This window comes from Notothenia rossii (assembly GCF_949606895.1).
Source record: "Notothenia rossii genome assembly, chromosome: 5".
Lineage (NCBI taxonomy): Eukaryota > Metazoa > Chordata > Actinopteri > Perciformes > Nototheniidae > Notothenia > Notothenia rossii.
The window spans coordinates 32207258-32232836 of NC_136903.1; the positions used below are offsets into that span (position 1 = coordinate 32207258).

The 25579-nt window shown below is 41.4% G+C and overlaps 1 protein-coding gene and 1 long non-coding RNA gene across 3 annotated transcripts in view; both read left to right on the forward strand.

The window, feature by feature from the left end:
- Positions 1–19488, forward strand: part of LOC307041940 (phosphatidylcholine-sterol acyltransferase-like) — a 229100-nt gene extending 209612 nt beyond the window's left edge. The window contains exons 1-2 of one of the 2 annotated variants that reach the window (XM_079685551.1): positions 8143–8450; positions 19300–19486. In XM_079685551.1, the coding sequence (XP_079541677.1) occupies positions 8300–8450; positions 19300–19460 (312 nt within the window). In that variant the 5' untranslated portion in view covers positions 8143–8299 and the 3' untranslated portion in view covers positions 19461–19486. Of the gene's footprint in view, positions 1–8142; positions 8451–19299 lie in introns of those variants that run through there. The other variant, XM_079685550.1, reaches the window with a different exon arrangement.
- Positions 8457–18920, forward strand: LOC307041941. Its single transcript, XR_013808949.1, has 2 exons — positions 8457–14909; positions 15130–18920. It is a non-coding gene; the product is annotated as an uncharacterized lncRNA (long non-coding RNA).
- Positions 19489–25579: the final 6091 nt, after the last annotated feature.

Sequence of the window (25579 nt, forward strand, 5' to 3'; positions counted from 1 at the left end):
TACTGTATTATATGTATTCAACGTTTGCCCCGCTGGACTTACTTTTATGTGGTTGACTGTTACTGTGACATATCAGCATAGCCACGGAAGATAGTTTGTGTGTTTCATTCCCATGCATCAAGGTTATTTTCATGTATGTAATTGTTTTTCCTGCACAGTGTAGAGTCTTGTTGTGATGAGAGGGATACAGGTATTTCATCAAAAAAAGTGCTCCCTGGAGAATAGCTACAGAATTGATATCACAATTTAATCGGAGCTGATCACAACTTGTCATGAGTGATCCAGTCATGTCGATGAGCGTTTGTGAATCAACAACTTGTGTTTTACTTTTAGGCTGTCTGAAGGTATGGACAGCTATCAAAGCTAATATACATCACATTAAGAACGATGAACAAATGAAAGTCGGAAACAAATAATATAATTTAAATGATTTATTCAAGTTTGCAATATTTTGAACAGGCATCTACACAGTCACCTACTTTGTAATGTTCGATACCTCCCTGTAAGCGTCACGATATCGACCTCTCCCCCACAACCTCACATACGAGTACTGAATGTGCATCAAAGTGATCCTATGGAGGCAGATATAGCAAAAGATGAACGTAAACGACAAACGATGTTTCTTTCCTGGTAAGTCAACAATGGGTCCTCAATGTACACGCCCCGGATTCCTATGACGAAAATAATAGAATGTCGCCAGTTGTCATGACTCAACTTGTACTGTAACACCGCCACCGCCTTTTGACAGATGAGACAAACAGCCTTTTCTTTGCATTGAACAAAAAAATAATCGTTTGACCACTGCAGGTTAAATACCCTGCATTCTGAATAAATTGTTCTCTTATCTAACCTTTTCGCCATTATTCCGTTCTATTTGACAGGGGCTAGTCTAGGATTCGCGTGGCCAGACTGAAAAAAAATCATAATGCATCTCTGGTATTGTTCAGGGGGCCGGGCCAAATGTGGAGGCGGGCCGAATCCGGCCCACGGGCCTTAGTTTGGGGACCACTGCCTTAAAGGAACAGTACCTTGTAATTTGTCATACTACTTTTATTTATTATATTTTTAAAGGGATTGGTGAAATCTCTTTTGAATGACTTTATGCTTACTATGTTTTAATGTGGGTTACAGTATTATAGTTTGAAAACTCTCTAGGGAAGTACAAGTACCTCAACATTTTTCATAAGAACCGTAAATTCCACCAATGAACACATGTAAGTTCAACCTTAAAAAAATAAAAATAAATTAAAACAGTTTACCTTTGCCGGTAATCCGTGTATCTACCGTCCAATTGTTTTTCTTTATTAAACACGTAAACGGAAGAGCGTCTGAGAGGCCTTTTTGCTTTTTGCTTTTTACCTTACTAAATGGTCTAACTATACAGTGATTCTGCACTGCGGTCACTCAGCCGTCTCTCGAGTTTGTTTTTTCAAATCAGCTGCTTTTTATTATTCCTGCTATATTTGACGAGTGATACAAATATTTGTTACCACAAGTTCTTAATGAAACTGACACTGTTGGACTCGCTTCTAGTTTCACTGCTACCAGAAATAAAATGAAGTACTTTTACTATGTAGGCTACTTTGTCAGTAATCCTCTGTCAAAGTCCCATGTGTAGTTCATTCCTCACAGATTCTTCAGTCTCATCAGCCTCATCCTTCCATCAGTCCCAGTCAACGCCTCCAGCACACTTCCAGTGTCTGACTCCATATGATATTGTCCTGATGCTGTAAGGGTGATGCCCCATGATCACAAAATGACCCCTCTAAAGTCTGAGTTCCAACTGCCAAGGACTTCATATTATGTCTGTCAATAATGTTACATCACCCATTATAACAGTTTTCTTTCCTTTTTTCTCTTCTCTTAACTGCATAGTCCTGTCTTTAAGTATAATACAATGTAAAGTATTTTTCCTGCACCATTTTAAGGCTTCAAAACAGGCATTTTTACTGTATGTGTTTGGGGAAATGACACAATCAATGGCCCAGAATTGTACTTTATAAACTCTGAATCTTGTGGTGCTTGGTGAAATACAGACTGGTTAAGCCGGCCAGGTTATATGCCTTCTTTGGAGCTCTTTTTTGTAATATTTATTCACATGTCACTAGTTATTTAAACAAACCACTATCTGAGGATTATACGAGCAACCATAAAACGCCCTTTATCTAGAGAGCCATTGAAGCCCATGAAGAATGTATACTTCCACAAATCTTTTCATCTGCTGTATTAATAAAGTTGCCACGTGTTTCCAAATTCAAGTTAAGGCACTATCTTTGCAGAATATTACAAATATTCTTAATTTGCAGCATTTTTTTAAAAAAAGTGTTCAGAAAGACTGCATCAATTATATGCTATATATTTATATATAGATATATAATATTTGTATTAACTAACCAAAGTCAATTTAAATAGCGGGCACAAATGGGTTAATTGCCATGGATGTGGTGTTTGATATAGTTTACGTTCAATTTCAACTATTTTAGGCAGAAAAACGTTTATTGACTAAACCTTTTTTAATAATTTACTATAATTTAGAAAGGTTTTTGTTTGAAATCATTTCAAAAGTAAACTTTTTTTTCTTTTTATATTTAAATTTGAAATGTTTGCACACAACATTATTAATTTATACATTTAAAAAAAATTAGGAATCCATTTATTTTATTGTGTTTCCTTGAGGCTGGGGAAGATATCCAGTATGTAGTTCAACATGTAAATGTTCTAATACAAGTAAGTATAACATGGGAAAGGAAATAAAATAGTTTTCATATAGGATGTAGATTTATTTTCTCTCACCTTCTAATTACACAATCGAACAATCTATAATTTAGCTCTGGCCTTCACTCACAAAAAAACCTTTTGTTGAATTGGACACATTTTTCGAAGCTCTATTGACTGACATGCAATGACTGGGACTGATGGAATAATCCGTGAGGAATGAACTAGGAGCAGAGAAATAATCATATTTTAAAAGACAGCAGCATCATAAGAGGCCAACCAGAGTGACAGAGTGTGTCAGTGTGCAGAAGGAGTTGGGACCAGCTATCCAGGCCAGACTCTAAAGACTTTTCAAGGGATAAAAATGCTGCTGCTGGAGTACTGACTGGAAGTATTGCTGATATCATGTCTACCATTAAAATACTCAGCAATATCAGTCTCAGGAAGAAAGGTGTTTTAACGCTTATTAAAAGAAAAACATGCATTCTTGTTCTCAGGAGGCGACATTGACAGAGGAGTACTGGAAAAGTACACAGTAAGTACTTCATAGTACTTGTGGGGGTAGTTTCACTAGTACTGAGTCCAACAGGATCAATCTCACGAAGAACTAATGGTAACAAAAAAGAATTCCCTCATCAAACTTAGCAGAAGTGGCTTGATTTTGGTCTCAGCAGGGGACTTTGACAGAGTATTTCTCAAAAAATACACAGTAAAAGTACTTCAATGTATTGTTAGTAGTAGGCTAATACAAAGTCAAACAGTATCAATTTCATTAAGAAGTAATGGTAAAATTATATTTGTATCATTCATCAAATATAGCAGAAAAACATGCATTATGGAGGGGACTATGACAGAGGATTACTCACAAAGTACACAGTAGAAGTACTTCATTTTATTTCTGGTAGAAGTCAAACTAGAACCGAGTCCAACAGTGTCAGTTTACTTAAGAACTTGTGGTAACAAATATTTGTATCACTCGTCAAATATAGCAGGAATAATGAAGAGCAGCTGATTTGAAAAAGCAGACTCGAGAGATAGCTGAGTGATCGCAGTGCAGAACCGCTGTATAGTTTAAATATCCTAACAATGTGGTCCATTTTAGACATGCTTATTGTATTTACAGCCCTTAATGACATCCATTCTCTTGGCTCAATATGTGTCTTGGCCGTTTTCGTTGTGATCGCTAAATTCACCTTGTTTATAATAATCACCGTTCCTTGAGCAGGATAGGGGAGAGCGGGGCTGGTTGGCACACTTTTCACTCTCTGTCATATTTCTCAGTCATGCTTTATGTTAAAATAGTCTAGCCAGTACCAACTGAAAGATTTAGATCTCAGCTATAAAAAGAGATACATTTTATGTTCATAAATGATTCCTAAAATTATTGTATTCATGAATAAAGTCATGTTGTGCACTTGTGCCAACCAGCCCCAGCACGGGGTTGGTTGGCACATGCAATGGGGTTGGTTGGCACACACTTAAAATGCTATAGTTACAAAGAATTAAGTGACAAAAAAAACTAATTTGAGTATTTAATTCATACAAGAACCAGAAAACATAAACATTCAACACAATGTTTGCCCATTTTTAACCAAATACCAGTTTGTATAGTGTGTGTGATGTGAAGTCTATGTGTGAGTGAGTGTGTGTGTGTATGTGTATGAGCGGCACTGAAGCCAAACTTCCCCAGGCCGGTTATTCCCATAGACCTCTAAACAAACGAGACCATATTAATTTGAACCAAATAACAGTTTTTATAATGTGAGTATGTGTATGAATGTGGATGTGCGTGTTTGTATGTGTGTGAGTGTTGGCGTCTGTGTGTGTGTGTGTGTGTGTGTGTGTGTGTGTGTGTGTGTGTGTGTGTGTGTGTGTGTGTGTGTGTGTGTGTGTGTGTGTGTGTGTGTGGGCGTGTGTATGTGTATGAGCGGCACTGAAGCCAAACTTCCCCAGGCCGGTTATTCCCATAGACCTCTAAACAAACGAGACCATATTAATTAGAACCAAATAACAGTTTGTATAATGTGAGTATGTGTATGAATGTGGATGTGCGTGTTTGTATGTGTGTGAGTGTTGGAGTCTGTGTGTGTGTGTGTGTGTGTGTGTGTGTGTGTGTGTGTGTGTGTGTGTGTGTGTGTGTGTGTGTGTGTGTGTGTGTGTGTGTGTGTGTGTGTCTGTGTGTGTGGTGTTAGAAGTGACAGAATTAATGCAGTATGATTTAAGATTATACAAATTAGTGTTTCAATGCCTGTATCTCAATCAGAGTCACATGAATCACAATTCTGGCAGATAAAGTTTGGTTGACCTGCAGTGCATAACTCGTGTGCCCACTTCTTACAAAATAGGCACTGAAGCCACACTTCCCTAGGCCGGCTATTCCCATAGGACTCTAAACACACCAAACAGTAGTCATCATCCTCAGACTCCGACTCAGATGATCTAATTTTCTTACTCTTTTTAGGAGCAGGAGCTTTGGATGGAGCTTTTGGTTGTGGTTTCTTGCTCTTTTTGAAAAGCCTCTTCTTTTTTGTTCCGGCCTTTTGCTCTTCGAGTTGTCTTTTGACTGGTGTGTCAGTCAGGATGGCGGTCTTCCTCTTCCTCCTGACGGCACCACCAACTTTCCTAGGTCCAGCTTTAGGGAAAGGCTGCAGGTCTTCTGGGGTGCAGAGACCTCTCCCAGTGCCTGCAGAAAAACCACTTGGTCCAGGCACAGCATCATCAGTATCTGGGTGAAGCTGTTGCACAGCATCATCAGTATCTGGGTTAAGCTGTTGCACAGCATTGTCAGTATCTGGGTGAAGCTGTTGCACAGCATTGTCAGTATCTGGGTGAAGCTGTTGCACAGCATTGTCAGTATCTGGGTGAAGCTGTTGCACAGCATTGTCAGTATCTGGGTGAAGCTGTTGCACAGCATTGTCAGTATCTGGGTGAAGCTGTTGCACAGCATTGTCAGTATCTGGGTGAAGCTGTTGCACAGCATTGTCAGTGTCAGGGTGCAGCTCATCAGGGGCAGCAACAAGATTCGCAGTTGGGACTGGGTTTGCCCGGTCTGTAACAAAAGATGGGGCAAAGTCCTGCTCTGGAAACACATCTCTGTTGAAGGGGAAAATTCCTGTCACCCTGAATCCTGCTTGGCTGTTCATTGGGCTTGCAGCCAATGGGTATGCTGTGGCGACAACGCCAGGCACATCATAGATTGACATGGGTTTGCCAGGGTTGTTAAGCATCCATGCCTCGCAAGCTGTGTTGACATACCTCTTTAGAGGCCCATACACTGTGCGGTCAAGAGGCTGTAGCCGGTGGGAACAGTGGGGGGGGAATGACAGCATGACGACACCATTCTCTTTGGCATAGTTCAAGCCACCGATGGAGAGATGGGACTCATGGTTGTCAAGCAATAGAAGACATGGCTTCTCTTTTGTGCATTTTGTGTTTGCCACAAAATGCTTCAGGAATTCAATGAAATTGTCCTCTTTCATCCATCCTGATGGGTTTGCACCTCCTTTGCAACCCGTAGGACCATTCTGAATAAAATGGTCCCTGAAATGCACCCTCGGGAAGACAAAATATGGAGGAATGCTGTTCCCTGTGGCTGAAACGGCACAGGCGAGGGTCACGAGTGTCCCTCGCTCAGCAGAGGTAATTGACCCCACTTGCTTGTACCCCCGCCTGGCAATGACCTTGTTCGGTCTATGGACAGTTGTTATACCTGTCTCGTCCATATTCCAGATGTCACCTGGAGGAAACTTGTGCCTGCGCATCACCATTTCAAGGTTGTCAAAGAAGGCTGTGACATTCACCTTATTGAAGCTCGTGGCACGAGCAAGGCTTGTGGCCTCTGGCTTCCTGATGGAAAGAGAAGGGTGCCTCTTCAAAAAGCCAGTAAACCAATCACAGCCGGCCTGCTGTAGCTCTATCCAAGACTCAGGCACCTTGATGTTGCGTGCCACAGCAAGCTGAAAGGCTAGCTTTTTCACCTCCCTGGGTGAAAGGCCAAAATATATGTCGGCTGACTTGCACAGATATGCAACCAGCTCCCTTTCCACATCTGTGGAAAACATTTGTCGGTTCTTAATGTAACCAACAGCTACACTTAGCTCTTTCTTGCCTTCAATTTCATCCTGGCTTATTTTTTGGCAGTATCTGCTAAGTGTGCGGTATGGTACGGTAAGTCCTTAGCTGTACTCCTGATGCTTTGGTTTTGTGTCTTCACCTGTCTGGCTGCCTCTAGCATAACCTGTGCTGGTGTCTTTCCTCGCTCTGTTTTTCTTAAAAAATTCCTGACCATTTTAACCCCTACAAGAAAATTTTAAATGTTTAAAAATGATTCCAAATACAAAATTAATATTTGCAATACATTTAATTTAATATGCAATACATTTAATAGATCTTGAGCAATGAACATACAATTCTGATAAAAAAGACACAGATAATGTATTATAATATAACATAAAACATAATATAATAGTATTATATAATATTCATTATGTTTAACATTTGTAAAATGCATAAGTTAATACAATTGTAAACAAATGGCTATACCGGGGTTGGTTGGCACATGTGCCAACCAACCCCAAAATCAGTGTGCCAACCAACCCCACCCATATTAGGACACACCTCTTAACTAAAATGATGTTAGCCAGCTTGCACCACTCACCACAAACTTTCAAATTTCATATACAAATATAGCTGATTCCTATGTCTATCAACTGAAATGAATATATTTTCTATATCTCTATGTAACACAGCTCTATAATGTATTCAGTGGGGGGGGGCATTTTTTTTGTTTTGACACTGCAAAATGTAAAAGTTGTCCTCACCTCAAAAGATAGTGACCTTCAGATGTTTTGATAGAATTAAGAATGTTCAGGTCAAGAGGTCAATCATTTTAATGTAACATTTTTTGGACAGTGCCCTCTACAGGCCTGGGAAATAACTGTGTGCCAACCAACCCCTGTGCCAACCAGCCCCGCTCTCCCCTACTGTAGTGATTCAAAGTGTGATTTTAGCAAACGAGTGCTTTTGTTTTGAAATCACTTCAGTGAGTTTGGCCCCGCCCCTCACTCCAAGGACCATTAGACCATTTAGTAAGGTAAAAAGCAAAAAGGCCTCTCAGACGCTCTTCCATTTACGTGTTTAATAAAGAAAAACAATTGGACAGTAGATACACGGATTGCTGGTTTGTCTTTTAATTTAATAAAGTATAATTAATAATAATCCCAAAAGAGACAAAACAACATGTCTTTTTAAAGTAACACTTAACACAATTGAATTATTTTTCGTTGAAACAAATTGATTTCTTGTCTTCTCTTGGTCAGTCATTGACATTCTATTGTGTAAATACATTGGTGGGATTGGAGAATCAATAGGGCAATGTGACACGTTGTATTTGTCCCTGTGCCTGCTGCCTACTACATGTGTGTTCTGACAGCTTGATTCATCATCGCGTTTGAGAGCCAAGCATAACAGAAATGTTCTCATCCAGGGAATGTAACCTTTACACTGGTCCGACAGCTCCCCGCCTCCAGCCCACACTCACACCGACACCCAGCACCGCGCAGTCCCACACGCAGTCTGATTAACCATGGGGCCGGCTGCTCGGCTCTGCTCGGGGCTGCTGCTCGTCTTCCTGCTGGGGCTCCATCACGCCTCCGGCTTCTGGATAATCAACGTTGTGTTCCCGCCAAACGCCAAATCCATAATACCAAGCAACAGCACTCCACCTCTTATTATCGGTAAGCCAAGCGAAGGGGACTGTGTATTCTTGTCTTTGTGTATTTGTATGCACCATTTTATACCAAAGCAAATGACTGATATGTGTAAACCTAATTGGTAATAAAACCGATTCTGATTCTGATAGTCTAACTTTCAGAGGTAAACCGTGTACTTTTACTCCATTACATGTATTTGATACCTTTAGTTACTTTGCAGATTTGGATTAATAATGTGAAATATAATCAACACTTAAATTCACAAGCTACCCTACAGTATACAAAGTCATTAAAACTATCTGTGATAAACACATTAATGCATCAATAATTATAATCAAAACATATCATATTATTCTGAAATGGACCAATCTGCAAAATGAGAACTTTTACTCATGATAATTTAAGTATATTTTGATGCTAACACTTTGGTACTTTTAATTGAGTAACTTTTGCAATGCAGGACTTTTACTTGTAACAGAGTATTCCTACACTCTGGTATTTCTACGTTTACTTACGTACAATAAATTAGTACTTCTTCCACCTCTGTGTGGGAACATGCACCAGCAGACATGCTAAGGTGGTTCCTGCCTTATTTTATTTAGACCCTGTGTCAAGTTTAAATACTGCGTTCCCTTAGTTCTGTGTTTGCTAGTATATTTCTGAATAACAGGGCAAATGATGAAACTTTTGACCAAGTATTCAATTATAGAAACGTGTAAACATTGCACAAACTGAAAGTATGTCGCCTTCTTTTTCTTCTTCTTCTTCAGATAGTGGAAGAAACAAGGAGTTAATACCAGCTTTATCTCTCTCTAACTCACTGTCTGTGTATTGATGTCTTGGCTATCAGTGATGCTGTATACTGTACTCTGTACATTTGACCCTGTGTTTACTGTACTCTACTTTTTTATTTTATTCTCAAAAAGGAAATAATACAAATGTAGGGGGTGGAGTAGAAATGCATGATATCGAAAGGGTCAGGGAAATATCACATGGAGGAAGAATATTAAGTAAACAGATAATAACTATGTTGATGGCCTTTCTGTCCGACTAATTGGAAAGTAATTTCACTCATTGCTGAATCCTTAAAAAAAACTATATATTTAATGTTTTTTTATTGTTACATTTCATTTTTGAAAACGTTTTTTCCCAATATTATTATCACATGTATAATTAAATATAAAAAATATTATATATATAGAAGTGACATGAAGATGTTTAATGAAAAATGATAACAATGCCAAAGTAGGTTCAAGATTTTTTTTCAATGCGTTTAATTTACAAACGCCCCCTGAAAGCCTTGGCATGGAATAGAGACAATATGTCTGTTTGTGCTTATCTAGGTCACACTAAGTCTTTTCAGCCTCAAAGGGCCATGCTCTGTAGGGTTTTACTTCTCTGGCCTTGTGAAGACCATGAATTTGTCCCTCTTTCAATTTTAGGTCAGTATCTCCTTCTTTATTTTCCCTCCTCTCTGACCTTTGAATCTGGATTCCTTCTTCTATTTTCATACCGACTCTTTACCTCATTTAATCACATCACTTTAGGAGCCCTGTTGTGTTAATCACACTACCCCACTGTTATCTGTCTGGGTCATGTTTTTCATTTGTAACACTAAGGTTTTAATTACATTTTATTAGAAAGTCTTCTTGGTTAGATGTCTTAGCTTAAAAAGCCATACGACATTAGATCAGTTTTAAATTTAGCTTGACAAATAAACAAAGGTACACAGCTAGGGTCTCCATTCAATTTTGTAAACATGATGACGCTAAAAAAGCAAGGTCAGCAACCCAGATAGAGTAAAGTTGCCCCAAGCGCATACAGTGTAACGACTGAATGAACACAAGTGAAGGACTCAATAGCACGACTCAGAGACAGAGGCTTAGGATGCAAAAAAGGTATTTGTAGCCAAGGTTCGGTACACGGGAGATCAGTCAATAAGGCTAACAAAACAGACGAGGAGTAGACAGGGACCGGGTCAGGATACGAAGCTGGGTCAGGTACACGTGGAATCAGATACTAGGAAAAATACTGCTGGAACGCTAGGAATAACTAAGACGAACTGGCACTGAAGGGAATGTGGATGCAGATTAAGTAAGCAGAGGGAGAGATGATAATGGGGCACAGGTGAGGCTAATTAGGAATGAGAAGCAGGTGGAATTCAATCAAGGGCAGGAAAGCTGAGACTGAAATGAGTGAAACCACAATGAAAACACGAACAAAAACATCAACATGCTGGCTAGGCCCTTACATACAGTAGATAACAATAAGTAGATAACATGTCTATACCTGCTCCTGTGTCTTTGGTCGTTTTCATCATGTGATCTGAAAGGGGCCAGTTTTAGAAAGAGAGACTTTGACTTTGGCTGAAATCAAACCAAAAACCAGCTAATAAGCTATGAAATTGAGAAAAAATGTGACTTGTTTGTTCTGACTTGCTTAAAAAAAAGGCTAAAGAATGGAGTCATACTGCTATGCGCCCTTCAGTCCAGCAGATGATGTTATCCTTCTGGAAGAATTCAAGAGTTACAATGTAATATTGGAAATAATTCAGTAAAAGATAAGGGTGACTTCTGCTCTTCAGTCAGGTTCAGGACAATTTTCTCGCACAATTATAAAGGGCTGGAAATGATAAAAGTTCAAAAAAGCTCTTTTTGACAAGTCATGTTTTCCTGTCTATATTTGTGATAAGATGGATGATAGTATATATTTGTTTTACTTTAATATTTCATGTTCTTTATCTGCAGTTCAGTCAAAATAAACATTTTAATATGCAGTTTTACTTATTTTTAGATCCACTGTTACATATTCTTTCCTCAAAAGAAGAGTATAGATGCTGTGGTCTTCAGATTATGTTGTGAAATGAGGGACTGTTATGAAAGCATCAAAGTTAATATTGGACATACTTTTTGTTACGGGATGTAACGATACCAAAAACTCACGGTACGATAATATCGCGATAAAAAGTCCACGGTACGATATTTATCGCGATGTTGAAAAATAAAGAAAGAAAATGTGAATTTTTCTTTTCTTTATTAAATAATAAATCTGATTTGTACCGTTTTTTTAGTAGGATAGTAGTATTTTAAAGTGTCAACAATATAATAATAAGACCCTGCAATAGAATAAATCAAGTTTCACTTTAGTTTTTCAAGTAACTCAACTCTAACTCACTCACTCAGCATCATCAAGGTTATATTTTAGGGATATGAGCATGTCCACATTTCCAGGTAGAAGCTGGGATGTTTGGGCGTTTACAATATCCCCTGCTGTGGAAAAAACTATCTTGCTTGGTACTGATGTTGCTGGGACAGAGAGATATGCCTTTTGCGATGGGTGACAGCATTGGGTAAAACTGTGCATTGTCTCTCCACCACTTCAAAAACCATACAGTTTTTGCTAAGAAGGTGAGGCTTATTGACAGGGCGAGATATACATATACTGTTGGTACTTGTCTATGTCTCTAGGTATGTACATGAAGCCCTGTAAATACGATGTCCTTTTGTGTTATCTGTAGTTTTATGTTCATGTTGTAACCTACTTGCTGCTATGTTGGACAGGTCTCCCTTGAAAAAGAAATCAATTATCTCAACGGGACCATCTGGTTAAATAAAGGTTTTAAAACATTTTTATTTAAAAAACAAATATTTAAAAAATATATTTAAAACATTTTTTTTAAATCGCGGTAGATTTTGTCAGTCTCACGACGGTATTGAGACATTTATTTACCGCGATATAGCGATATTCTATATATCGTTACATCCATAATATTTAATTAACCATCCCAACATATTGTGGGATCCAAAGTTGAGTCTTAAAGGTTCCATGTCATGCTTTTCCGGTTATTACCCGTCCCATTGTGTGTTATGAAGGTTTTTATGCATGTAAACGGTGTGCAGAGTCAAAACCCTCAAAGTACACCCTGTTGTGAGTAAAACTCTAACACAGAAAATACCTCCCCAAAACACCTCGTTGGAGATACCTCATTGTCCATTGTTTACTTCCTGGGTACTGTGACGTAGGAATGGCCAGTAGCCGCGCCCAGAGCTATGACACGATACAGTCATGCGTTATCGGGAACCAAATGGACCAATCCGTGGAGCCGTTACGTTACGTCTGCGGAGCCGTTACGTTAAGCCCCCGCTGGTTGGTCCAAATTGACCAATCCACAGACTTCCACACACACACACTCAGTGCAGGCAGCTCTGCTGATTTCTCCTCCCTGGCTGCAGGCTGATAACAGTTGGGATCAACAAGCGAGTGCCTGTTTTTCCTGGCCAAGGTCAGGGTCCTTGAACACAACAGGAGCCTAACGTGTCATCACGTGGTATATGTCTCGTCTGACATTGGTGCAAATCTGACGGAGAGCACCAGAACGGCTCCGGGCCGGGACTTCACAAATTGCAGTACCCATAAGGAGCCGTACACATGCCGCAGTTTTTGCATGGCTCTGTCTTTAGTTGTAAGCCCAGTGGCGATCTGTTCATCTGTCATACTGATCATACAGTCAATAACTTCGTTGTTATTAGCATCTGGTTAGCTAGCTATGCTAACGAATATAATAACCAGTGAGGTAAAGGCACATCTTTATATGATCATTATAGTTATAAAAAAAATAAGAGAATAAAGTAAACAGGTATAAAATACTATGACAGTAACAAAATGTTGTTATTAATAAACAAGAATACAGTTTGAAAGGGGAGTGATTTGTAAAATATCCATAAAGAAAAAAAAATCTGCTTACAGTTCTGTTTCATATGGATGTTGAGAGATGTATCCATAGATCTCCTAATGTTGCTCTCAAAGTGCACCAGATTGATGCTTTTAACTTCAACATTTATAAAATCTTCCCGGGGGAGCATGCCCCCGGACCCCCCTAGAGGAGGTTAGGTCCCCCCCAACTGAAATCATGTGGACATGGATAGGAAACTAAATACATTTGCACACATCTTGTGTGTCTATACGCGAGTCATGGTAAGATATCTGGATTAAGAGGTTGCTTTTTCTTTGCACAGCATGAAAGAAAGGCCAAATTAATTAATTTTAGCATTTTTAAGCAGAGGTCAATAATTTGAACGGCCCTCGGAGGATGTTGAAAAAATTGAAATGGGCCTTGAGAGGAAAAAGGTTCCCCACCCCTGCGTTAACGCTAGAACCGCCAACGGGGTCAATTTGACCCAGAGCTTTTTCAATAATATATTAAAGTCTCCCAGTCCGTGACTTTTCATGAAAGTGTGTTATGTAGCACCCTATGTTGTTAAAAATTGTCAATATGAAGTCAGATTGAAGAAATCGCCCCAAAAATGGCCATTTATACCTATTTCCGCCAAGCGGGTCATATTGACCCCACCCCTTTTCGCGCTATTGATTTTGTGTGTAAACAAACATGACGTGTTGCTATAGCAACGCCTTTTGTCTACTGCCGTTCCTTATAGATTGAGAAATAGAAAGGCGAAGTCCCTCCCCTTCCGGGAGCCTCCATGGGACCCCGGAAGCGGAAAATTATACATTGAAGTCAATGGAGAGAGAAAAGTTATCTTTTGATCCTGTTTGAATTGTGCCACGAATGACACATATGATGTTTGTCAATCTTAAACAATCATTTCCATGTCAAAAAAGTAACAGTTTGTTGTAAAACTGTTGAAATATAAGACTATGAAAAATACGCAACTAGAAAGACTACAAATCCCAAATCGCATTCTGGGTCGCGTAAGTGATGTCATAGGCGATAATGCTCCAAGACTGGTTGGACTCGCAATTAAAGCAAAGAAGAAAAAGAAGATCTCATAACTGATTTATTCCCTCCAATAAATATAAGAGATTGCTCCAATAAATTCACTTTTACAAGATGCCTGTGTGCTTTGTACCAGGTTGTAATCACAAAAGTGATCATACCACTTGCTCGTTCTATCGCTTCCCGTCTGGTGAAAGGACCAGGACCAAACATATCAGGTAATATACATGTTTTGCATGGAACATAGTCAAGTTAGCTACCTAGCTAGTAGCAAGCACGTTAGTTAGCATTACATTACATTACTTAGCCTTGTCATTTGTATTAGCCATAATATGAAGTAAACCAAAATGTTAAACAGTAAGAGTAGTCATGATGGTAAGTATTTTGTGAAACATTTGAAGAGTAGCCTATTGCCCCCTCCACCAGGTGCTAAGGGGGCGGGAGGTAGGCTAACGCCACATTAGCATCAGGGATATTTTCTACTTCATGCTATCTGCACAAATGGTTAACATTGAACATTAAAATATCAGACAGTTCAGGGAGAGTCGAAGGAAGGCAGGCAGGCAGCTTTGCATGACATTCTTCTGGACGTGTTTCATTGTGTGAAATAAATAATTATTCAGTGTTGTTACTTTAAAGTGTTGTTACGGACCTTTTTCTCTTTTATTTTCTTTACCTCACCTGTAACTGCTGAGACCCTGAGGAACATGCACACTGGACTGACCTGCTCTGGCAACCTGATTTCCACTGTACGTAATAGTATTTGGTTATGGTATATTATTTATATACATCAAAGGCACAATGCACCCCCCAGAGACACACATGTATTGAGTGTGATATTTTGCATTGGTCATGTGAAATCATCTTTACATACTAGAAAACTGTAGGAGCGGCAACTTGTTTTGAAATAGAATTTTTAATATCCGATAATAAAGTTGATCTGTTTTCTTTATTCTTCTCTCTTCCCAGCTCCATCCATCACCATTCTCTGTTCCTGCAGGTCCTGCTTGCTAATCAATGCTCATATTTGTTTACACAATTGCAAATAAAGTCAATGTATTGTATGACATGAAGTTGTGCTTCATTCTGAGTCAATAATAAATTCATTCTGCCTTCAACTGCAAAATTATTGTGGACTGCACCGACATCCATGTAGCTGCCCCCCAGTAAGATGAACCAAGCAAAGTTGACACTCAACATACAGCTGTGCTCTTAAGTTTACATGAAGAATTTGTGAAATATTGGTAATAACAGGCTTAAATGATTATTAGTAATTAATTATATAATTTTCTCATTTGTAGACGAGCAGACAGGGAGCCAGATGAGAAAAAACAGAATATGCAGCTGCCATTTTCCACATGGAAAAGAGAAAGGGCCAAGTGTATTTGAGTGGACAAAAGAGAAATCCCAAATACGAAAAATAAAATTATACAATTTACAGATATGTATACAAATATATATATCCTATATCCACCATCATGTATAATGATGGTGTATGATGTAGAAGGAAGTGTGGTAGATAACAAGTAAATATAGAGTTACATAAAGATCCATGTTACAGCAAAAGATGGAATAACTAAGAAGCACGCAGTATAATAATAATTACATGCAACAATTAAATAACTGCTCAGCATCTCCACCACAATCCCAATCTGCTGTGTCCTGTTTTCCTCCCCTCTGCATAACAGCCCATCACACATACGAAACACAACGCAGAGTCCGAGGGTGTTAAGAGTATGTTTATTTAAATGTCCTCCTCTCTACTGGCCAACACAGGGAGCATATGCTGGGTGTAGAATTGTTCCAGGAGGAGGAGATTTCCATGCCATGCAGGGTCTTTGGGGATGGGGATGATGATCGCGTCCTTCGTGGTCCACAGTATCAGAGAAGTGAAGTGCAGCTGTTATATAATATACAATACATTTTTGAAAAACATTTGATCAACAAAAAAGGATTTGGTCAGGAGCTAGAGTCAGTGTGTAGTTTATTAATTAATCAATGCTCTCTACATTAGGAAAACACATACCAGTGTACCAGAGGGAGTGTAGTGGCAATTTCTTGTGTTACCTTATATGCTAAAACCAAATGCTTCTGAAAGCATTGTCTAACACTACTGTACCATTTCTTCATATGTGCTGTTTTCTCTGCATACTCTAACGAGGTTTATTATTCTCAAGCGCTTCAAGGCCACAGGGCTGATTTGGCAGACTATGTTGAAACTACTCCTTTTCACACTAAGTTTGAACTTCCATATTTTGATGACTGTTGTACTTTCTATGGCTCAAGGACACAGGTGTCCAAATAGCAATATGAGACCATGTGAAAGTGGATTTCTGAGGCGTTCCGCCATGCTACACAAAACTTTGTCTGCCCGTCCTATCTTGTATATAAGCTTTGCTATTTTGTGACTATTGCGCACACTCCTGCAGACTACTCTGTACTCTGTGAGACATGTACCTTTGAAGCTTCAAATAAATAACCAGAAGACAACGCTGCCTGCTTTCACCAGTTTATTATTGATTACTCTCATTGTACATCTTTACAGTATTGACGAGTTTAAAATATCCACAACAGGAGTCACACACAGCTGTGCCTCGATAACCAAACAAATTGACAAGATAACCAAAATCCTTGAATCTACACACAGCAAATAAACTCAAATGACACAACGAGATGTAAAAAGGAGTTCACACATATAGTCGATATAAAACTGGCCGCTTCAATCTGAAGAGCAACTAAAACAAAACACGTGAGTGTATCTTGTTCTTGTGAACACTATTGTTACCCACAGCATACACAGAGACCACGAAGTTCTTAAGGAGAAAACCAGTTGCTAAAACAAAACACGTTAGTGTACCTTGTTAGCTAATGTTAGCTTGCTGACATTAACGTTAAACATTGCACTCATATTACTCACTGAAACCTTGTAAAGCCGGTCCTGCATGCTGGCTCTTACAGAACCGACTAACTCCCCTTTCGTATATGTACAGCTCTCAACATGCCCAGACTTGTAGTGATTTTCACCTCGTTTTATACTTTTTCGCCTCATGCTGAAAGAAACAGGTGAAATTTGCTAACGTGACAGCCATCTTTGTGATTGTGACGCGTATTGTGCGAGACCAGAGACCTGTAGTTCACTGAGCGGTTTCACACAAAAAAATGTGTAACTTCACAGTTTTACGACACATTTTTATTTTTTTGACTGGCAAAATGTTGTTTTAATTTGAAAAACATCATATGTGTCATTCGTGGCACAATTCAAACGGGATCGAAAGATGACTTTTCTCTCTCCATTGACTTCAATGTATAATTTTCCGCTTCCGGGGTACCATGGGTCGGAAGTAGATGGGCAGGACTTTGCCTCTCTATAGATTGAGAGAGAGAGAGAGAGAGAGAGAGATAGATATATTGAGTCTGTAGTGAAGGAGCGTGCTTCCGCTCACGGGAGACTGCTTGCGCTGTGCTCCGCAGCAAACAGCTGTTCAATGCATTCTAATGCTGGGTCAATTTGACCCCGGTGGCGGTTTTAGGTATACAAAATCTCTGGCGATTCTAGTGTTAAAGGCAGAGAGTGAAATTCAGTGAATACACGTAGTTTACAGAGATGCTGTATGAGAAACCAATGTGAGTTTGGAAAATTACACGATATAAATATATTCTAGTAGACCTCAACAATAGAATTATGATCAGTGGAAATGGCCATGACATGGGACCTTTAACTTTGGTTCTTTCTAAATATAACAGCTTCTCTATTTTATAGTATAGGTGAAAAACAAGACAGTTCAATGACCAGGGATCTACAGAAGCAACCTTTTCAGCTGGTGACCCTTAAACTAAGACAAAGTTAACTTGCAACAGCTTGTTCCAATAGAAATACCAAATAGGGAGTCCTCCTTCATACCTTTCAAGAATGTTCAATTTGAAAAAATGTGTCAGAGCAGAACAAATCTGAAACCCTGAATGATCCAAAATTATTGTAATCTTTGGTACCCAATCGATTTCTAGTATTCATTGATGTTTTCCAATTTCATCATATTTGTTTAGGACGTGGTCAAGAGGACAAAAGTTTATTATTTGGATTATTATATGTTTAAAAGTAATTATATTGAATGGATTATTTTAATGAGTGGGCTTAAAAAGGATAAATGGACCATTGATCCGAAGTAAGACTCTAAAAATCCCTAGAGGATGATATGGCGAGCTTCTTGGTTATTGTTAGATGCTTTTTGATGTTCCTGTATATCCGGGGTGAGCCTACTGACACCATGGAATTTGTTGGGAATTTGTTGGTGGCATTTTATCAATTTTTCTATTGTGTATTTTTGCTCAACACCTATGTGTATTATGTGATGGCCCCAGAGCCCGTGAGTGTGCAGGTGTGTTGCAGGTCCTGCGATGGGGTGGAGCTGAAGAGGCCAATCAGCGTGATCGGGGACACCTGGTCGGAGCCGAGGTGCTATTTAAGCCCAGCTGCCCGGAGTCACATGGCCGTCATGACTCTCTCCAAGCCCGGTGCAGAAGGACTCCCACCGTGATCCTTTCCCCTTGTCCATCCTCTCCTGTTTTTGGTGTTGCTTCTGGAACGATAACCAATCAAGTGCTGTGGTTTTTGGACCCTTTGAGCGTCCCTCCTTGTTTTCCTGTTGTGGCCAACGGGCCGGTCATAACAATTATGTTAAAATTGCCCAAAAAAATGCAATATAATATATTGGCCAGGCCTATGCATTACAAATGCTTTTAATAAAACAATTGGACATGCACCCCAAGTTCATGATGATTACAAACACATTGGTATGAACATATTTGGACAGTTAAGAACTTTTGGTGCTCCTGGAATTTACTTATACTACTTGTTCTTCTTAATAGAAAAATTACACAAAAAATAAGAGAAATTAACAAGTATCTATCTTTGACTATACAGAGGAGTTGTTTATTTTACAGCTAAAAGCTGAACAAGAAACATTTTGGAAAACAGAACTCTCAACACTTAATGTTACTTACAAAAGTAACCCATTGACCTTGTTACTGTGTAAAGGTAAAACAACAGAAAAAAGGCATAGTGGTGAATTAGCCTACAGTGCTTCTCTTGAATTAAGATTCACTGATGTAACATGTGTATTTGTGTTTATGTGTGTCCAGTGCCAGGGAATTTGGGGAACCGTCTGGAAGCAAAGATAGACAAGCCGACGCTGGTCCACTGGATGTGCTACAAGAAGACTGAGCACTGGTTCCCCCTGTGGATTGACCTCAACATGTTCATGCCAGTAGGTGTAGACTGCTGGATTGATAACATTAGGTAACACTGACTGCCTTTTAATGCCTATTATTTTCTGTATCATGTATCAGCTTTTAGCATCTTAATGATATAATAGAGTGGTGCAGAAATAATCCAAAAGCTTGAAAATGAGTTAACATTTCCCCTCATCTGGAAGTCAACCTTCTTTTTTTAAATTCTTTATTTATTTGGGGCCACATTATAATACAAGTACAGTTTTTAAAATCATATATTTTTAGAGACCCGAAAGTGACAAGTGAAATAGCAAACAAAATTAGTCAAAATAAAATAAAAATGAAAAAGTACACAGGGGTTGTTTGAAATGGCAAATGTCTACACATGTACATATGCATACATATCAACATACATATATACATTCAATACACATACATGTGACCACACATCTATACATATACATTCCATCGGTGTATAGAAACACAGTCAAACAAGGGATGGTCGTCTTTGGGATGTGTAAATTCTCCACTTTTTCCATATTTCTTCAAATGTGTTTTCCTGAAGCCTCATTGAGAAGGTGATTCTTTCCATAACAAAGATTTCATGGATTTTGTCGTACCAGTTGTCAAGAGAAGGGATATACGCTTTGAGCCATTTTCTTGTTATTGATTTTTTTGCTGCAACAGTAAGAATTCCAAAGAATTGTTTTGTTTTGGAGTTTGTGGGGATTGAATGTACGAGCCCAAATAGAAATTCGTCCCAGTTTAAAGGGATTTTTTCCTGTAGTACTATTTCAATTTCTGTGGATCTTTTGCCAAAAATATATATTAAAGGGCAAGCCCAAAACAAATGGTAGTGATGTGCTAACTGAGAACCACATTTCCTGACTGAGCAGGGCTGAAAAAGTACCTGCTCAGCATCTTCCAACAAAACATTCTGTAGGTGCCTGAACTAGAGATCTTCCATTGAAAAGTACCGTAATTTGTCCAGACTTCATCAGGGATGTTTCATTTTCCCATTTGTGTTTTATATAGAAAGTATTTTCCTTTTTAATATCTTGAAGAGCTTGGTAAAGTTTTGAGATTACTTTCATCCCTGTGTCTGATGTGTATGCACTGGTGAAAACTATTAATAAAGGGTTTTCTGTCAAGGGGAGAACACTGAGGCATGAACTCAATTGCACGACTCAAAACTCAGACTCAGATAGCGTTTCAAAATAAAGACTTTACTGGAATTTGCACAGTAATAAAACAAGGAAAACAAAAACCACTCTTTCGAGGAAAACTATAATGCGATCTATAGCATAGGTCCGTGAAAGGTCCGTGAAAAGGTCCGTGAGGTAAGCCGATACGTGGTCTTCGTGAGACAACGAACTGACAATTAACAGGAGGGAGCTAACACAATATATACACAGGTAAAGGGGACACAGTTGGAAACAATCAGGGCGGGGAAAATAATCAAGGACGCAGGAGACAGAAAAGGGGCGGGGAGCGTGGAGGCCTGAAATGAGAGGAAGAAATAATTAAGGGTATAGACATAAAGCACAAGACAAAGGGACATGACAACTCTAACATAAAGAATAAACTTTCACAATAAGTTTCTTGGACATGACAGTAACCCCCCTTCTAGGGACGGCTCCTGACGGCCCAGGCTCCTCTGAGTTGAGGCGGTCAAAATCCTCAATGAGGCTTTTGTCCACGATGAAGCGGGAAGGAATCCATTGCCGCTCCTCAGGACCATAACCCTTCCAGTCAACCAGTAACTGTCGCCCTCTACCCCTTTTCCGACTAGCCAATAGTGACTTGACCGTGTAAACCGGACCTCCATCGATCATCCGGGGGGGCGGGGGGGGTTTGACGGTGGGAACCATAGCGCTCTCCTTCAATGGTTTTAATTTCCCTACATGGAAGGTGGGATGTACCTTCATGGCCCTGGGAAGCCGTAGTCTCACTGAGACTGGGTTTATGACCTTGGTGATGGGAAAAGGACCCACAAACCGGGGAGCCAGTTTTCGGGAGAGTACGTGGAGGGGAAGGTCTCGTGTAGAGAGCCAGACTTTTTGGCCTGGCTGGTATACAGGGGCTGGTCGGCGTTTTCGGTCTGCTGCTCTCTTAACCAGTTGTGAATTCCTGCAGAGTATCTTCCTAGCCGCAGCCCACACGCGCCGACAACGCCTGACCAGAGCGTGGGCAGACGGGACCGTGACCTCCCTCTCCGTGGCTGGGAACAGTGGCGGCTGGTAGCCATAAACACAGTGAAACGGGGACAGGCCCGTGGCAGAAGTAGGGAGGATGTTGTGTGCATACTCAACCCAGGTGAGGTGCTCGCTCCAGGAGGATGGATTCTGGGACACCAGGCAGCGCAGGCAGGTCTCCAGTTCTTGATTTAGGCGCTCCGTCTGGCCGTTAGACTCCGGATGATATCCAGACGAGAGACTGACCGTGGCACCGATGAGGCTGCAGAACTCCTTCCAGAAGCGTGACACAAACTGGGGGCCCCGGTCGGAGACAATATCCTTAGGGAAACCATGAAGCCGAAACACATTCTGCATCATGACCTCCGCCGTTTCCTTAGCTGAGGGCATCTTTGGCAGAGCAATGAAATGTGTCATTTTGGAAAATCTGTCCACTACCGTGAGAACTGTGGTTTTACCTCTAGAGAGGGGCAAGCCAGTGACGAAGTCCATGGAGATCTCTGACCAGGGCCTGTTGGGAATAGGGAGTGGTTGTAATAACCCTATTCGCGACCTGGAAGAGGTCTTGTTTCGAGCGCAGATAGGGCACGCCTCCACATACTCCTTCACCTCCTTCTCCATGGATGTCCACCAGAAACGTTGTTTAACAATGAACATAGTTCTCTTGACTCCGGGGTGGCAGGTGAGCAGCGAAGTGTGAGCCCAGTGGATCACCTGTGGTCGCTCGGCCTCCTGAACAAAAATCCGGTTAGGCGGGCAACCCCTTGGTGCAGGAGCTCCAGCATTGGCACGTATTACCTCCTTTTCTACTGGCCAAGTCAGCGCTCCTACCACCCGGTTCAATGGGATGATGGGTTCCGGCTCCTTGGCTGCAGGCACAGGGTCAAACAGACGGGACAGAGCGTCAGGCTTGACATTCTGAGACCCCGGCCTGTAGGAAAGAACAAAGTCAAAACGGTTGAAAAACAAGGTCCACCTAGCCTGGCGGGAGTTCAGTCTTTTGGCCTTTCTGATGTACTCCAGGTTCTTGTGATCGGTCCAGACCACAAAAGGATGCTCGGCTCCCTCCAACCAATGCCTCCACTCTTCCAACGCTAACTTCACGGCCAGCAACTCACGGTTTCCCACGTCATAATTTCTCTCTGCCGGGGAGAGCTTCCTGGACAGGAAGGCGCAGGGGTGAAGTTTGTTGTCCTTCTGTTGTTGCTGGGAGAGGACCGCTCCCACCCCCTCGTTGGAGGCATCCACTTCCACCACGAACTGGCGAGTGGGATCCGGCATGGTAAGTATGGGGGCAGTGGTGAACATCTTTTTCAGCCGAGAAAAAGCCTCCTCAGCCTGAGGAGACCACACAAAAGGCACCTGAGGGGACGTGAGGACATGAAGAGGGGCTGCAATAGCGCTGAAGCTCCGCACAAAACGTCTGTAAAAATTAGCAAAGCCTAAAAACTGCTGCACTTTTTTGCGAGAGTCAGGGGTAGGCCAACAAGCTACTGCGCTAACCTTCTCTGGGTCCATCATAACCTGACCTGGGGAAATGATGAAGCCCAAAAAAGTGACTGTTTCCACATGAAATTCACACTTTTCAGCTTTGACAAACAACTTATTTTGGAGCAGTTTCTGTAGAACCAGGCGGACATGTTGTTTGTGGGTGTGAAGGTCAGGGGAGTAGATCAGAATGTCGTCCAGATAAACAAAAACGAAACGGTTCAGAAACTCCCTCAACACGTCGTTGATCATAGCCTGGAAGACTGCAGGAGCGTTTGACAATCCAAACGGCATGACCAGGTATTCATAATGTCCTGAAGGGGTGTTAAAACCCGTCTTCCATTCATCGCCCTCCCTGATCCTGACCAAATGATAGGCGTTCCGCAGGTCTAATTTGGTGAAAACCTTGGCTTCCTGAAGCTGCTCGAAAGCGGACGAGATGAGAGGGAGGGGGTACCGGTTTTTAACCGTAATGTCATTGAGAGGTGAGTAGTCGATACAGGGCCTAAGAGACCCATCCTTTTTGCCCACGAAAAAAAACCCTGCCCCTGCTGGGGATGAGGAATGACGAATAAGCCCTGTCTTGAGGGAGGCATCAATATAGTCCTTCATGGCCTCTTTCTCAGGTCCTGAAATTGCATAAAGTCGACCCTTAGGAATGGGAGACCCGGCAATCAAGTCAATAGCACAGTCATAGGAGCGGTGAGGAGGAAGAGCCAGAGCTTTGGACTTACTAAAAACTTCACTAAGGTCGTGGTAGCAGGAAGGAACTGAAAGTACATCCGGAAGATATATTTTTGGGACTGTATCCTGCCTAACACTCCCAGTGTTACATCCCCTGTCAATCTCTGCTACCTGCTTAAAACAGAGATCAATGCAATTCTTTCCCCACCCCTCCACCCTCCCAGATTGCCAATCTATGTGAGGGTTATGAAGTTTCAACCAGGGAAACCCCAAAATGAGTGGATGTTGGGCTGAGTTAAATAAGTGAAAAGACATTGTCTCATGGTGGTTATCATTACATCTTACTTCTAAAGGCTCCGTTTGGTGAGTCACTTTAAACAACAGCCGCCCATCGAGAGCACTCGCTTCAAGAGGCTGGGGTAGAGGTTTAGTTTTTATGTCCCATTTTTTAACTAAACCCCAATCCATAAGACTTTCGTCCGCCCCTGAGTCAATGAGAACACCATGAGTAACTACATTGTCTCTGATTTTTACCTGGATCCGGGTCAGGGTGCGAGGAGGAAAGTCAGAGGAAGAGATCCGGCTCACCAACGTACTCCTCTTCATTGGTGAGCCTCCTCTTTTACCGGACAAGCCGCTTGTGGGTGTCCGCGCTGCCCGCAGTAGAAACACAGACCTTCCTTGAATCGACGCTGACGTTCTGCCAGCGACAGCTTGGCGCGGCCCAACTGCATTGGCTCCTCCACGGAGCCAGGGGGCGCTGTTGTCCGGAACGCAGGTGGTGAGGGGTGACGGGGCCTCCAAGAAGAAGTAATATCCAGCGGCGAGCGTCTCCTCTGGAGAGGTGGATCAACCGCATCCTTGGATTTATTCCTTCTCCTCTCCGTCAAACGATTGTCTATACGTACAGCCATGGATATGACAGAGTCCAAATCAGCGGGCAGATCGAGAGGCGCCAGCTGGTCTTGTAAAGAATCCGAGAGACCGCTGACGAAAGCGTCAAACAATGCAGCGGAGTTCCAGCCGCTGTCGGCTGCCTTAGTCCGGAACTCGATGGCGTAGTCAGCCACACTCCGCTGATGTTGTCGCAGCCTGATCAGAGCCCGAGCTGCTTCCCTGCCCGGCGTGGTTTGATCGAAGGTCTTCCTCATAGTGTCTATGAAGTTTTCCAGAGACCCGCAGATAGGCGAGCCTCGGGACCATTCTGCCGTGGCCCACGCTGCTGCTCGGCCGGAGAGATGAGAGATCATAAAAGCCACTTTGGAAATGTCCGTGGGAAAAGCAGCCGGTTGGTGGTGATAGTGTAACTCACACTGCACGATGAACGGCCGGCAGCCTTCTGAGTCCCCGGAGTACCTTTCGGGTGGAGCCAGACGCATGGAAGCCCTGTGCGGCTCAGTAACCCGGTTGGGATCGAATCCGGTCACCGCTGGAACCGGAGGAGTCGTAGGAGGAGAAACAGCCTGCAGGTGAGTGAGCACACGCTGAACCTCTGCTGCCAGTAGATTAACTTGGGTCGTCAACGATGTTTGTAGTTCCCCCTGGCTGCTGGTTAGATCCTGTACTCCCTGCTGCATGGTGGCCATACGCTCCTCTTGTTGCCCAAGACGTTGGCCCTGAGAACGGATAGCGTTCTTAATCTGATCTGAGTCGGCTGAGTTCATTTTGACGGTCAGTTCGTACTGTCAAGGGGAGAACACTGAGGCATGAACTCAATTGCACGACTCAAAACTCAGACTCAGATAGCGTTTCAAAATAAAGACTTTACTGGAATTTGCACAGTAATAAAACAAGGAAAACAAAAACCACTCTTTCGAGGAAAA